This window comes from Coregonus lavaretus (assembly GCF_964263955.1).
Source record: "Coregonus lavaretus genome assembly, contig: HAP1_SCAFFOLD_6427, whole genome shotgun sequence".
Taxonomy (NCBI): Eukaryota; Metazoa; Chordata; class Actinopteri; order Salmoniformes; family Salmonidae; genus Coregonus; species Coregonus lavaretus.
In genome coordinates this window covers 30-12,500 of record NW_028160819.1, presented here as the reverse complement: position 1 = coordinate 12,500, position 12,471 = coordinate 30, and the positions used below count along the sequence as shown (strand labels likewise).

The following is a 12,471-nucleotide window of genomic DNA, read 5'->3' as shown; positions in this document are numbered from 1 at the left end:
TTCCTCACCGGTATCTCTCACACACAGAGCAAGGTGGGTAACAGACACAGAGCAAGGTGGGTAACAGACACAGAGCAAGGTGGGTAACAGACACAGAGCAAGGTGGGTAACAGACACAGAGCAAGGTGGGTAACAGACACAGAGCAAGGTGGGTAACAGACACAGAGCAAGGTGGGTAACAGACACAGAGCAAGGTGGGTAAAGGGAAGTGGGAGATTTGTGTGTGGTGTGTGTGTGTGGAAGGAGATATATGTGTGTGAGGGAGATATGTGTGTGTGTGTGTGAGGCTGAGTTATAAACTATCAATCTATCGATCAAGGTATATATATATATATATAGCAATTTCTCTTTTTAATCTTTTCCTTGTTACTTTGTAGATTTGGTGTTGTCCCCCCATCGGATCGTGTTCCCCTTTCTACACTCAGGATGACACACAATTAACAAAAAATAAGCCCTTTTTACATACAGTGGGGGAAAAAATATTTAGTCAGCCACCAATTGTGCAAGTTTCTCCCACTTAAAAAGATGAGAGAGGCCTGTCATTTTCATCATAGGTACACGTCAACTATGACAGACAAAATGAGAAAAAAAATCCAGAAAATCACATTGTAGGATTTTTAATGAATTTATTTGCAAATTATGGTGGAAAATAAGTATTTGGTCACCTAGAAACAAGCACGATTTATGGCTCTCACAGACCTGTAACTTCTTCTTTAAGAGGCTCCTCTGTCCTCCACTCGTTACCTGTATTAATGGCACCTGTTTGAACTTGTTATTAGTATAAAAGACACCTGTCCACAACCTCAAACAGTCACACTCCAAACTCCACTATGGCCAAGACCAAAGAGCTGTCAAAGGACACCAGAAACAAAATTGTAGACCTGCACCAGGCTGGGAAGACTGAATCTGCAATAGGTAAGCAGCTTGGTTTGAAGAAATCAACTGTGGGAGCAATTATTAGGAAATGGAAGACATACAAGACCACTGATAATCTCCCTCGATCTGGGGCTCCATGTAAGATCTCACCCCGTGGGATCAAAATGATCACAAGAACGGTGAGCAAAAATCCCAGAACCACACGGGGGGACCTAGTGAATGACCTGCAGAGAGCTGGGACCAAAGTAACAAAGCCTACCATCAGTAACACACTACGCCGCCAGGGACTCAAATCCTGCAGTGCCAGACGTGTCCCCCTGCTTAAGCCAGTACATGTCCAGGCCCGTCTGAAGTTTGCTAGAGTGCATTTGGATGATCCAGAAGAGGTTTGGGAGAATGTCATATGGTCAGATGAAACCAAAATATAACTTTTTGGTAAAAACTCAACTCGTCGTGTTTGGAGGACAAAGAATGCTGAGTTGCATCCAAAGAACACCATACCTACTGTGAAGCATGGGGGTGGAAACATCATGCTTTGGGGCTGTTTTTCTGCAAAGGGACCAGGACGACTGATCCGTGTAAAGGAAAGAATGAATGGGGCCATGTATCATGAGATTTTGAGTGAAAACCTCCTTCCATCAGCAAGGGCATTGAAGATGAAACGTGGCTGGGTCTTTCAGCATGACAATGATCCCAAACACACCGCCCGGGCAACGAAGGAGTGGCTTCGTAAGAAGCATTTCAAGGTCCTGGAGTGGCCTAGCCAGTCTCCAGATCTCAACCCCATAGAAAATCTTTGGAGGGAGTTGAAAGTCTGTGTTGCCCAGCGACAGCCCCAAAACATCACTGCTCTAGAGGAGATCTGCATGGAAGAATGGGCCAAAATACCAGCAACAGTGTGTGAAAACCTTGTGAAGACTTACAGAAAACATTTGACCTGTGTCATTGCCAACAAAGGGTATATAACAAAGTATTGAGAAACTTTTGTTATTGACCAAATACTTATTTTCCACCATAATTTGCAAATAAATTCATTAAAAATCCTACAATGTGATTTTCTGGATTATTTTTTCTCATTTTGTCTGTCATAGTTGACGTGTACCTATGATGAAAATTAAAGGCCTCTCTCATCTTTTTAAGTGGGAGAACTTGCACAATTGGTGGCTGACTAAATACTTTTTTTCCCCACTGTACAGTCAGTTCTGAATATGAGTTTGAATTTAAGTAAGATGAATTTAAAATGTTGAACGTTAAATTTGAATTGTATCCTATTCCTCTCCTCTCCTCCCCTCTCCTTTCCAACCCCTCTCCCTCCCCCTCCCCCTCCCCTCCACCTCCATTTCATCCCCCTCTCCTCCCCCCTCTCCTTCCGCCTCCTTCCCCTCCACTCTCCCTCTCCCTCCACCTCCCTCCACCTCCATTTCATCCCCCTCTCCTCCCCCCTCTCCTTCTGCCTCCTTCCCCTCCCCTCTCCCTCTCCCTCCACCTCCCCCCACCTCCATTTCATCCCCCTCTCCTCCCCCCTGCCCCCCCCTATCCTCTCCTCTCTCAGGGAGGTTGTGGGGTTGTAGCAGGTCTCCTCCACCTGTTCTTCCTGGGATCCTTCAGTTGGATGTTGTTAGAGGGGGTTCTGCTCTATCGCATGGTGGTCCTGGTCTTCAATGCTACCATAAGGTATACTATATATTTAGTATGTGTTTATGAATTTTTATGTGTTAGTATGTATTTATAGCAGAGCATATGAGCGGAGTGGAGCGGTGAGAATCTCAGCTCCTCGCTCACGGAGCTGTTCACCCCTCCGCTCCCCCCGCTCAAAGCCACATCAGGCCAGTCCGCTCATTATCGCTCAGCGCTCAACGCAGTTTGCATCGCGCTCCACTCAAATCGCCCCCCGCTCACTCCAAAAAAGGAACAAAATCTGCATTATTTCACTTTTAGCTTAAACCACAGCCTTACTTTATCTCCCCGAATTTGTTGCATACAGACTCATCTCGGATTATCCATTCTGTCTTGAAACGGGGATCTAACACTGACGCTAAAATGAGATGTTAATCAGTATAGTATATTTCATAGCGAATTGACACGTTGTTTGCCAATGTTTCTGCAAAAGCAGCGATGCCCATTGGAAGTGCAGCGTGAGTGTAATCGGTGAGCAGGGATTTGATTTCTGTGACAGCAGGGAGGATCATCCCCAGGTTCCCCAGCTCCTTCTGCATTTTGTCTGTGAGATCTGCTAGTGGTGTCAGCACACTGACAAGGTGCGTCAGCTGCCGTACTTGATTCAGGGTGATGTTAGCAACATTAGACTTGAGTTTGTTTTGCCATAACGGGTCTTTTTGGAACAACCGGATGAACGACTGAATCATCCGCAGCTGGCTGCTCCATCGAATGGCGCAGGCATTTGTGGGGCGGACACCTAATTGGTCGGTTTCCTCTGTGCTCTTGCGTACACTTTTCACCAGGTGCCCGACTTTCACTAACAGCCTATTAATGTTGTCGTGCTCGTTAAAGGCGTTTTTGATCGCCAGCTGAAGCATGTGAATGGGGCATCTCAGATGTAAATTTGACAAAGTAAAGTACTGATTTATCATAGTTTCTTGGGGGGGTGTAGCCCGGTTGAGCTGCGCTGGCGAAGTGTTGCTTCCCTTCGCGTTCTCCTTTACTCAGCGGTTCATAGTCCATGAAAATCATTTCAAAAAATGCTACATCCAGCTCTCTTTTTCTCTCCCTTGTTATGGTTGGGCCTTTGCGTGCAGTGAATACACTTTTGAATTCCTCAACCCTTTTCTCTTGTTGCTGCTGCTGCTCCTCTCGCTCTATAAAATACAAATTCATGGACGACACAAATTAAATTAAACAGATGGATTCTGGGTCAGGCTTGAGCATGCTTCAGACTCGTGGTATGAGCGAGCGAAATTGGAGCGGGACATAGGGCGACGCTCCGTCCTTTTAAAAATACCGCTCTGCGCTCTGTTCAAAATCTGTCCGCTCCCGCTCCACTCCGCTCATATGCTCTGATTTATAGTACATATTTGTGTTTATTTATATTATACAATTATGTTATATTCATATATTTAGATACATAATGTGTGTATTTGAATTATAAATGTGTTTTATATTCCTAATCTGTCATATATTTTCATGTTTCTTCCAACTTTATTTTATGTTGCTCGTATCTACCTTGGTGTGTTACCTTCTCTTTTAACTGCTATTTTATGAAGCTCTTTGATTCTTGTTCTTACTGTAATCCTCTGTACCTGTATTTTATGAAGCTCTTTGATTCTTGTTCTTACTGTAAACCTCTGTACCTGTATTTTATGAAGTTCTTTGATTCTTCTTCTTACTGTAAACCTCTGTACCTGTATTTTATGAAGCTCTTTGATTCTTGTTCTTACTGTAAACCTCTGTACCTGTATTTTATGAAGTTCTTTGATTCTTCTTCTTACTGTAAACCTCTGTACCTGTATTTTATGAAGCTCTTTGATTCTTGTTCTTACTGTAATCCTCTGTACCTGTATTTTATGAAGCTCTTTGATTCTTGTTCTTACTGTAAACCTCTGTACCTGTATTTTATGAAGCTCTTTGATTCTTGTTCTTACTGTAAACCTCTGTACCTGTATTTTATGAAGTTATTTGATTCTTCTTCTTACTGTAAACCTCTGTACCTGTATTTTATGAAGCTCTTTGATTCTTGTTCTTACTGTAATCCTCTGTACCTGTATTTTATGAAGCTCTTTGATTCTTGTTCTTACTGTAAACCTCTGTACCTGTATTTTATGAAGCTCTTTGATTCTTGTTCTTACTGTAAACCTCTGTATCTGTATTTTATGAAGCTCTTTGATTCTTCTTCTTACTGTAAACCTTTGTGCCTGTATTTTATGAAGCTCTTTGATTCTTGTTCTTACTGTAAACCTCTGTATCTGTATTTTATGAAGCTCTTTGATTCTTCTTCTTACTGTAAACCTTTGTACCTGTATTTTATGAAGCTCTTTGATTCTTCTTCTTACTGTAAACCTCTGTACCTGTATTTTATGAAGCTCTTTGATTCTTCTTCTTACTGTAAACCTTTGTACCTGTATTTTATGAAGCTCTTTGATTCTTCTTCTTACTGTAAACCTCTGTCCCTGTATTTTATGAAGCTCTTTGATTCTTCTTCTTACTGTAGACCTCTGTACCTGTATGCTGTGGGATATGGACTGCCACTGGCTATCGTCATCATCTCTGCTATCACCTACCCAGATGGATACGGTACCACACAACAGTGGGTCTGAGTCTGAGTCTGTGTCTGTGTGTGTGTGTGTGTGTGTGTGTGTGTGTGTGTGTGTGTGTGTGTGTGAGAGAGAGAGAGAGAGAGAAAGAAAGAAATAAAGAAAAAGAGACTGTGTAGCAAATCTGTCATGTCCCATATAAATAACACCAGATAACCTTATTTTAACGTTATCCTGTTGCATAACACATATCCCATAAAAATAACACCAGTCAACCTTATTTTAACGTTATCCGGTCTCTGTCAGCTGGTGGTTGTCTCTGGAGAGAGGTTTTATCAAACATAAATATAACATGTAAATAACACCAGATAACCTAATTCAACTTTAATCTAACCTTATTCTAACGTTATCCACTCTGTGTTTCATCTGTTGGTTGTCTCTAGAGAAAGACCCTTAATTGAACCTAACTTAAAATTAACACAACATAAAATAAATACAGCATGTATATAACCTAAATCTAACGTTATCCTCTCGGTGTGTCTCTGTCAGCTGTTGGTTGTCTCTGGAGAGAGGATTAATCTGGAGTTTCCTCGGCCCAGTGTGCACCATCATCATCCTCAACGCTTTCTTCTTCCTCATTACTGTCTGGAGGCTGGCCCAGAAGTTCTCTAGTCTCAACCCTGACCTCTCCAACCTACACAAGATCAAGTAAGGGGTGTGTGTGTGTGTGTGTGTGTGTGTGTGTGTGTGTGTGTGTGTGTGTGTGTGTGTGTGTGTGTGTTAGAGAGACAGATCAGGATAAAAGTTAGGAAACATCCTCAACTGGTAGATGTACCATGCTGGTGTAGAGAAGGCAATTCTGACATGAATGGACAGAACGTGTGTGTGAGGGAGTGATAGAGAGGGATGGAAAGAGGTGTATCGAAAAATGAAGGGAATGTGAGAGAGAGACAGAGAGAGATAGAAAGAGGGATGGAGGGAGAGAGAGAGAGAGAAAGAGAGAGAGAGGAAGAGACAGAGAAAGTGATGGAGAGAGAGAGAGGAAAGGAGAGATAGGTGAATGTAGAAATGTAGTGAATTAATGGATTTCAGTTTTTAGCACTAAAACTCTATTTCTCCCCTCCCTCCCTCCCTCCCCTTGTCCTCCCTCCCCTTGTCCTCCCTCCCTAAAACTAAAACTCTCTTTCTCCCCTTGTCTTCCCTCGCACCATCTCTCCCCTTGTTCTCCCCCCTCCTCTCTCCCCTCCTCCTCCATCCTCCTCCTCCCCTCCTCCCCTATCCTCCTCCTCCCCTCCCAAACCTCCCTCCCTCCCCTCCTGCTCCTCCTCCTCCTTCCTCCTCCACCCCTCCTCCCCTCCCCTCCCCTCCTCACCTCCTTCCTCCCCTCCCTCCTCCCTCCTCCCTCCTCCCTCCCCTCCTCCTTCCTCCTCCACCCCTCATCCCCTCCTCCTCCCTCCCTCCTTCCTCCTCTCTCCCTCCCTCCCTCCCTCCTCCCTCCTTCTCCTCCTCCTCCTTCCTCCTCCACCCCATCCTCCCCTCCCCTCCTCCCTCCAATCTCTCTCCCTCCCACCCTCTCCTCCCCCCTCCCCTCCCTCCTCCTTCCTCTTCCTCCTCCCACCCTCTCCTCCTCCCCCCTCCCCTCCTCCCTCCCTCCCTCCCTCCCTCCCTCCCTCCCTCCTCTCCTCCTCCTTCCGTCATCTCCCCCCTCCCCTCCTCTCCCCCTCCCCCCACCTCCTCCCCCCACCTCCTCCCCCCTCCTCACTCCCCCCTCCCTCCTCCTTCTCCCCCCTCCCTCCTCCTCCTTCTGTCATCTCCCCCCTCCCCTCCCCTCTCCCCCCTCCCTCCCCCCTCCCCCCTCCCCCTCCTCCCTCCCCCTCCTCCCTCCCCTCCCCCCTCCCCCCCTCCTCCCTCCCTCCCCGCTCCTCTCTCTCCCTCCCCCCTCCCCCTCCTCCCTCCCCCCTCCCCCTCCCCCCTCCCCCCCCCCCCTCCTCCCTCCCTCCACTCCCCCTCCTCCCTCCCCTCCTCCTCCCTCCTCTCTCTCTCCAGGGTGTTCACAGTGACAGCAGTAGCCCAGCTGTGTGTGTTGGGTACTATGTGGATATTTGGAATGTTCCAGTTCCAAGAGGAGGGGACAGTGGTCATGACATATCTCTTCACCATCCTCAACTCTCTACAGGGAGCTCTGCTGTTCATCATGCACTGCCTACTGAACAAAACGGTAAGGTGTGTGTGTGTGTGTGTGTGTGTGTGTGTGTGTGTTTAACACTGTGCTTTGCTGCCCCCATCAGGTGAGAGAGGAGTATTGCACGCTCCTGTCCTGTATCTGCACACCACAGAAGAAGAGATACTCAGAATTCAGCACAACCAATCCTTCCTCCAGCCACTCCCAGGTACACACACACACACACACACACACACACACACACACACACAACACACACAAACACAAACACAAACAGAGAGAGCGAGAGACCACTTTCAGTAGGTTAACCTCTGTCCTTGTACCATTGTGTGTCCTAGGGGTCAGGGAGTGCCCGGGGAGTCGCAGATATGATGACATCACCAATCCCCCACAATGCACCTCTTTACTCCCCCTCCCTTTCCAGGCCTGGTCAGTAGAAAATGTGCCCTACTAGCCCGGCTGGTTAGTAAAAATGTGCCCTATCTAGAACCTAAAAGGGTTCTTCGGCTGTCCCCATAGGAGAACCCTTTGAAGAACCCTTTTTTTGTTCCAGGTAGAACCTTTTTGGGTTCCATCTTGAATCCCTTTCCACTGAGGGTTCTACCTGAAACCAAAAAGGTGCTTCTGTGGGGACAGCCGAAGAACCCTTTTGGAACCCTTTATTCTAAGAGTGTAGCAGCCCGACTGGTCATACCACACTTGATGTTAACCACTGTCTTATCAAGCGTTATGTTATCAGAAGTCATCCAATAGGAATCCATATGATCTTTGTCATCCAATAGGAATCCATATTCTCTTTACGTCATCCAATAGGATAAGAGGGAGTAGGAAGTGACAATGATGCAACTTTTTCACAGTAGTTCCATTTTCACCAACATTACATTTACATTTCAGTCACTAAGCAGACGCTCCTATCCAAAATAGCTTACAGCCAGAAAATAAAGAAGGTCCTATGATCTCTGTCATCCAATCAGAAGTTATGTGATCTTTATGTCATCCAATCAGAAGTTATGTGATCTTTATGTCATCCAATCAGAAGTTATGTGATCTTTATGTCATCCAATCAGAAGTTATATGATATTTATGTCATCCAATCAGAAGTTATGTGATCTTTATGTCATCCAATCAGAAGTTATATAATCTTTATGTCATTTTTACAGCCACAAAAGAAAGGTACTATTTTACACCACCTCGTCAAATAGACAGATGAAACCATAATCATGAACATAAGCTTTCTTCTTTTACATTTATGTGATAGATTTATAGTCATATTTATTACCAAGAGCACAAGATATGGTGACTTTTCTACACAAATAAATCCAGAGGGATTTAGAAAAAAGTCAGATTATGTGAAGATATGTGTTAGTTGTGACCTAATGGAGTGTTATACTGTAAATGTGTGTATTTCCTGCAGTCATTAACACTTCATAATAACTTTCAAGAATAAGCCTTTTAAATGATGATACATATTTATAAATACTTATAATTATTATTTCAAATGTTGTTTAAATGCTAATGGAATGGAAGGCTTGTAATGCTTACACATTCTTATAAATCTTTATAAATGCTTACAAATATGTATTTTTTTATAGTTCATAAATCGCTTGTTAAAATGCTTATTCATTATAGTTACTGTGAAGTGTTACCATAGCAACCTCTATCAGGGGCTTCATGCACCCCAAAAATCTGAGGGGGCACAAAGTATGAGAGAATGGTCTGGAGGGGGCTAGTTGGATAATTGTGCATTTTCAAACACCTGAAACAGCTTTATCCCTGCAATCTAGAGCCATAATCATCATGTTTGATTCTATGTAAAAAAATATATATGTCTATTTTTCTTCATATCTAATTTACCTCTTCAGCTGTCTGCATCCTCCTGACTGGTGCTTATTTTTAAAGAAACTAAATATGCTTCTCTGTATCTCTGCTAAAATCTGGGTAAAAGATTGAAAGGAATGTGAGTCTTATTCAGTACATTTAGTTATTGCTTGTTTTTCTATAGTCTACCAACCTTGGCAGCAGACATGCCAGCTAAGACAGTTAGACAAGCTAGCTACTCTAACTCGATTGATAGCCTGAAATGGCTTCTTGGTAGCTAGTTATGAGGTTGGGAGATTGGGAACATATCTGGGCTAAAGCCAACTTCATGGAATTGCTAAGTGGCTAGTAGTATTACAGATGTATTTTATCTGTATATATAGAGTACCAGTCAAAGAGTGTGCAAAAGCTGTCATCAAGGCAAAGGGTGGCTATTTGAAGAATCTTAATATAAAATATATTTTGATTTGTTTAACACTTTTTTGGTTACTACATGATTCCATATGTGTTATTTCATAGTTTTGATGTCTTCACTATTATTCTACAATGTTTTTTTTTGTTTTTTTTGAAAAGATAAAAGAAATGAAAAGTTTAAATAAACTGCAGTTTTCCTGGATACAGATTAAGCCTAGTCCGGGAAAATGCTTTTCAGTCCAGGATTAACTTAATCTGGGTCTGGGAAACCGCAGCTAAAAGTTTGTTTGTTGGACAAAATGAGTGATTTGTTGTCACTCGTGGCTCTGTCTTAAAGGTTTGTCTATTTCTGACCCGGGTCCAGCGACTGTGAACCCAACACCTTAGTTGTTATGCCAAGAGATCCGAACCTCCAGACGAGGTCGCTAGGTGTTGGGTGAAGGTCCCTACAATAGATAATACAATAATATTATGAATAAAGTACTGTACAGTTCAGTCATGGTAGAGGTTGTCTTTAGCCACAGATCTAGGATCAGTTTACCCACCCCAAAACCTAACTTCAAGGGCCAATCCGGGATTGGTAAATCTATTTTATATTTGTAAACTTTTAAATTAGGGATTTATAGCCATTGATTCTTGATGAATATTAATTTTAAATGCCTAATATGTTTAGTTGAACTGACGTACCCCAATCAGAGCCCAAAATATAAGCTTGTGTTAATCCATTGTTTGTAAATAATGTCACATGGTTAAAACTATAATTTTGATCTCATGGATGTTCTGTTGCATCCATAGCGCCGTCTATAATTTGAAAGTAGTCCCATTTCTCCAGCCCCGTCCCTCAGCTGATAACCAAAACAAGTGTCTGCATTCAATATTTTATGTATTTCTATTCTATTCTGTTGCAGTTTTACTTCAACAATCAGTTTGCTTTAGTTTATTTAAAAAATGACTTTGTATTAAATGAAGAAGAATTTTAAGCAATTATCTATATTTTTAGAACGTACGATTGTTATGTCCTTCTATGAGCAGAGTTCTGAATGTAAGCACTTAGTGTTGTACTTGACTGTGTACTCTGTAGAAGCTGTGTGTGTGTGGGTCTGCGTGGGTGGGTATGTTTCGGTACATCTATAATTTTAGCCACAATTAAATTATTGTTACAAAGAACCTACTGTAGATGTCTTCTTGCCACACACACACAGAGACACACACACAGACACACACACACACACACACATACACATACACACACACACACATACATAAACACACAAATTTGTTTTACTATCCTTGTGGGGACAATTGATTCCCATTCAAAATTATATTTTCCTTAACCTAATCCTAAACTTACCCCAAAACCCTAACCTCAAAACTAAACCTAACTCCTAACCCTAAATCTCTTACCTGAATTCTAACCCTAATTCTAACCCTAATTCTAACCCTAATTGTAACGCTAATTCTAACCCTAATTCTAACCCTAATTCTAACCCTAAATCTAAAAAGCCTTTTTCCTTGTGTGCTCCGGCGAAATGTCCCCACTTGTCAGAATTGTCCTTGTTTTACTATCCTTGTGAAGACTACTGAGGGGTGTCCTACAGTGAGGGAAAAAAGTATTTGATCCCCTGCTGATTTTGTACGTTTGCCCACTGACAAAGACATGACCAGTATATCATTTTAATGGTAGGTTTATTTGAACAGTGAGAGACAGAATAACAACAACAAAATGCAGAAAAACGCATGTCAAAAATGTTATAAATTGATTTGCATTTTAATGAGGTAAATAAGTATTTGACCCCCTCTCAATCAGAAAGATTTCTGGCTCCCAGGTGTCTTTTATACAGGTAACGAGCTGAGATTAGGAGCACACTCTTAAAGGGAGTGCTCCTAATCTCAGTTTGTTACCTGTATAAAAGACACCTGTCCACATAAGCAATCAATCAATCAGATTCCAAACTCTCCACCATGGCCAAGACCAAAGAGCTCTCCAAGGATGTCAGGGGCAAGATTGTAGACCTACACAAGGCTGGAATGGGCTACAAGACCATTGCAAGCAGCTGGTCAGAAGGTGACAACAGTTGGTGCGATTATTCGCAAATGGAAGAAACACAAAAGACCTGTCAATCTCCCTCGGCCTGGGGCTCCATGCAAGAAGATCTCACCTCGTGGAGTTGCAATAATCATGAGAACCGTGAGGAATCAGCCCAGAACTACACGGGAGGATCTTGTCAATGATCTCAAGGCAGCTGGAACCATAGTCACCAAGAAAACAATTGGTAACACACTACGCCGTGATGGACTGAAATCCTGCAGCACCCGCAAGGTCCCCCTGCTCAAGAAAGCACATATACAGGCCCGTCTGAAGTTTGCCAATTAACATCTGAATGATTCAGAGGAGAACTGGGTGAAAGTGTTGAGGTCAGATGAGACCAAAATCGAGCTCTTTGGCATCAACTCAACTCGCCGTGTTTGGAGGAGGAGGAATGCTGCCTATGACCCCAAGAACACCATCCCCACCGTCAAACATGGAGGTGGTAACATTATGCTTTGGGGGTGTTTTTTCTGCTAAGGGGACAGGACAACTTCACCGCATCAAAGGGACGATGGACGGGGCCATGTACCGTCAAATCTTGGGTGAGTACCTCCTTCCCTCAGCCAGGGCATTGAAAATGGGTCGTGGATGGGTATTCCAGCATGACAATGACCCAAAACACACGGCCAAGGCAACAAAGGATTGGCTCAAGAAGAAGCACATTAAGGTCCTGGAGTGGCCTTGCCAGTCTCCAGACCTTAATCCCATAGAAAATCTTTGGAGGGAGCTGAAGGTTCGAGTTGCCAAACATCAGCCTCGAAACCTTAATGACTTGGAGAAGATCTGCAAAGAGGAGTGGGACAAAATCCCTCCTGAGATGTGTGCAAACCTGGTGGCCAACTACAAGAAACGTCTGATCTCTGTGATTGCCAACAAGGGTTTTG

General features: G+C 43.4%; 1 protein-coding gene across 1 annotated transcript in view; it reads left to right on the top strand.

The window, feature by feature from the left end:
* Positions 1-7,770, top strand: part of LOC311121413 (adhesion G protein-coupled receptor E5-like) — a 13,617-nt gene extending 5,847 nt beyond the window's left edge. The window contains exons 8-14 of the mRNA XM_084195907.1: positions 1-33; positions 2,429-2,550; positions 5,042-5,137; positions 5,634-5,792; positions 7,131-7,302; positions 7,373-7,474; positions 7,605-7,770. The exon at positions 1-33 is cut by the window's left edge and continues 162 nt beyond it. Of these exons, the coding sequence (XP_084052033.1) occupies positions 1-33; positions 2,429-2,550; positions 5,042-5,137; positions 5,634-5,792; positions 7,131-7,302; positions 7,373-7,474; positions 7,605-7,703 (783 nt within the window). The 3' untranslated portion in view covers positions 7,704-7,770. The remainder of the gene's footprint in view (positions 34-2,428; positions 2,551-5,041; positions 5,138-5,633; positions 5,793-7,130; positions 7,303-7,372; positions 7,475-7,604) is intronic.
* The last annotated feature ends 4,701 nt before the right edge of the window (positions 7,771-12,471 follow it).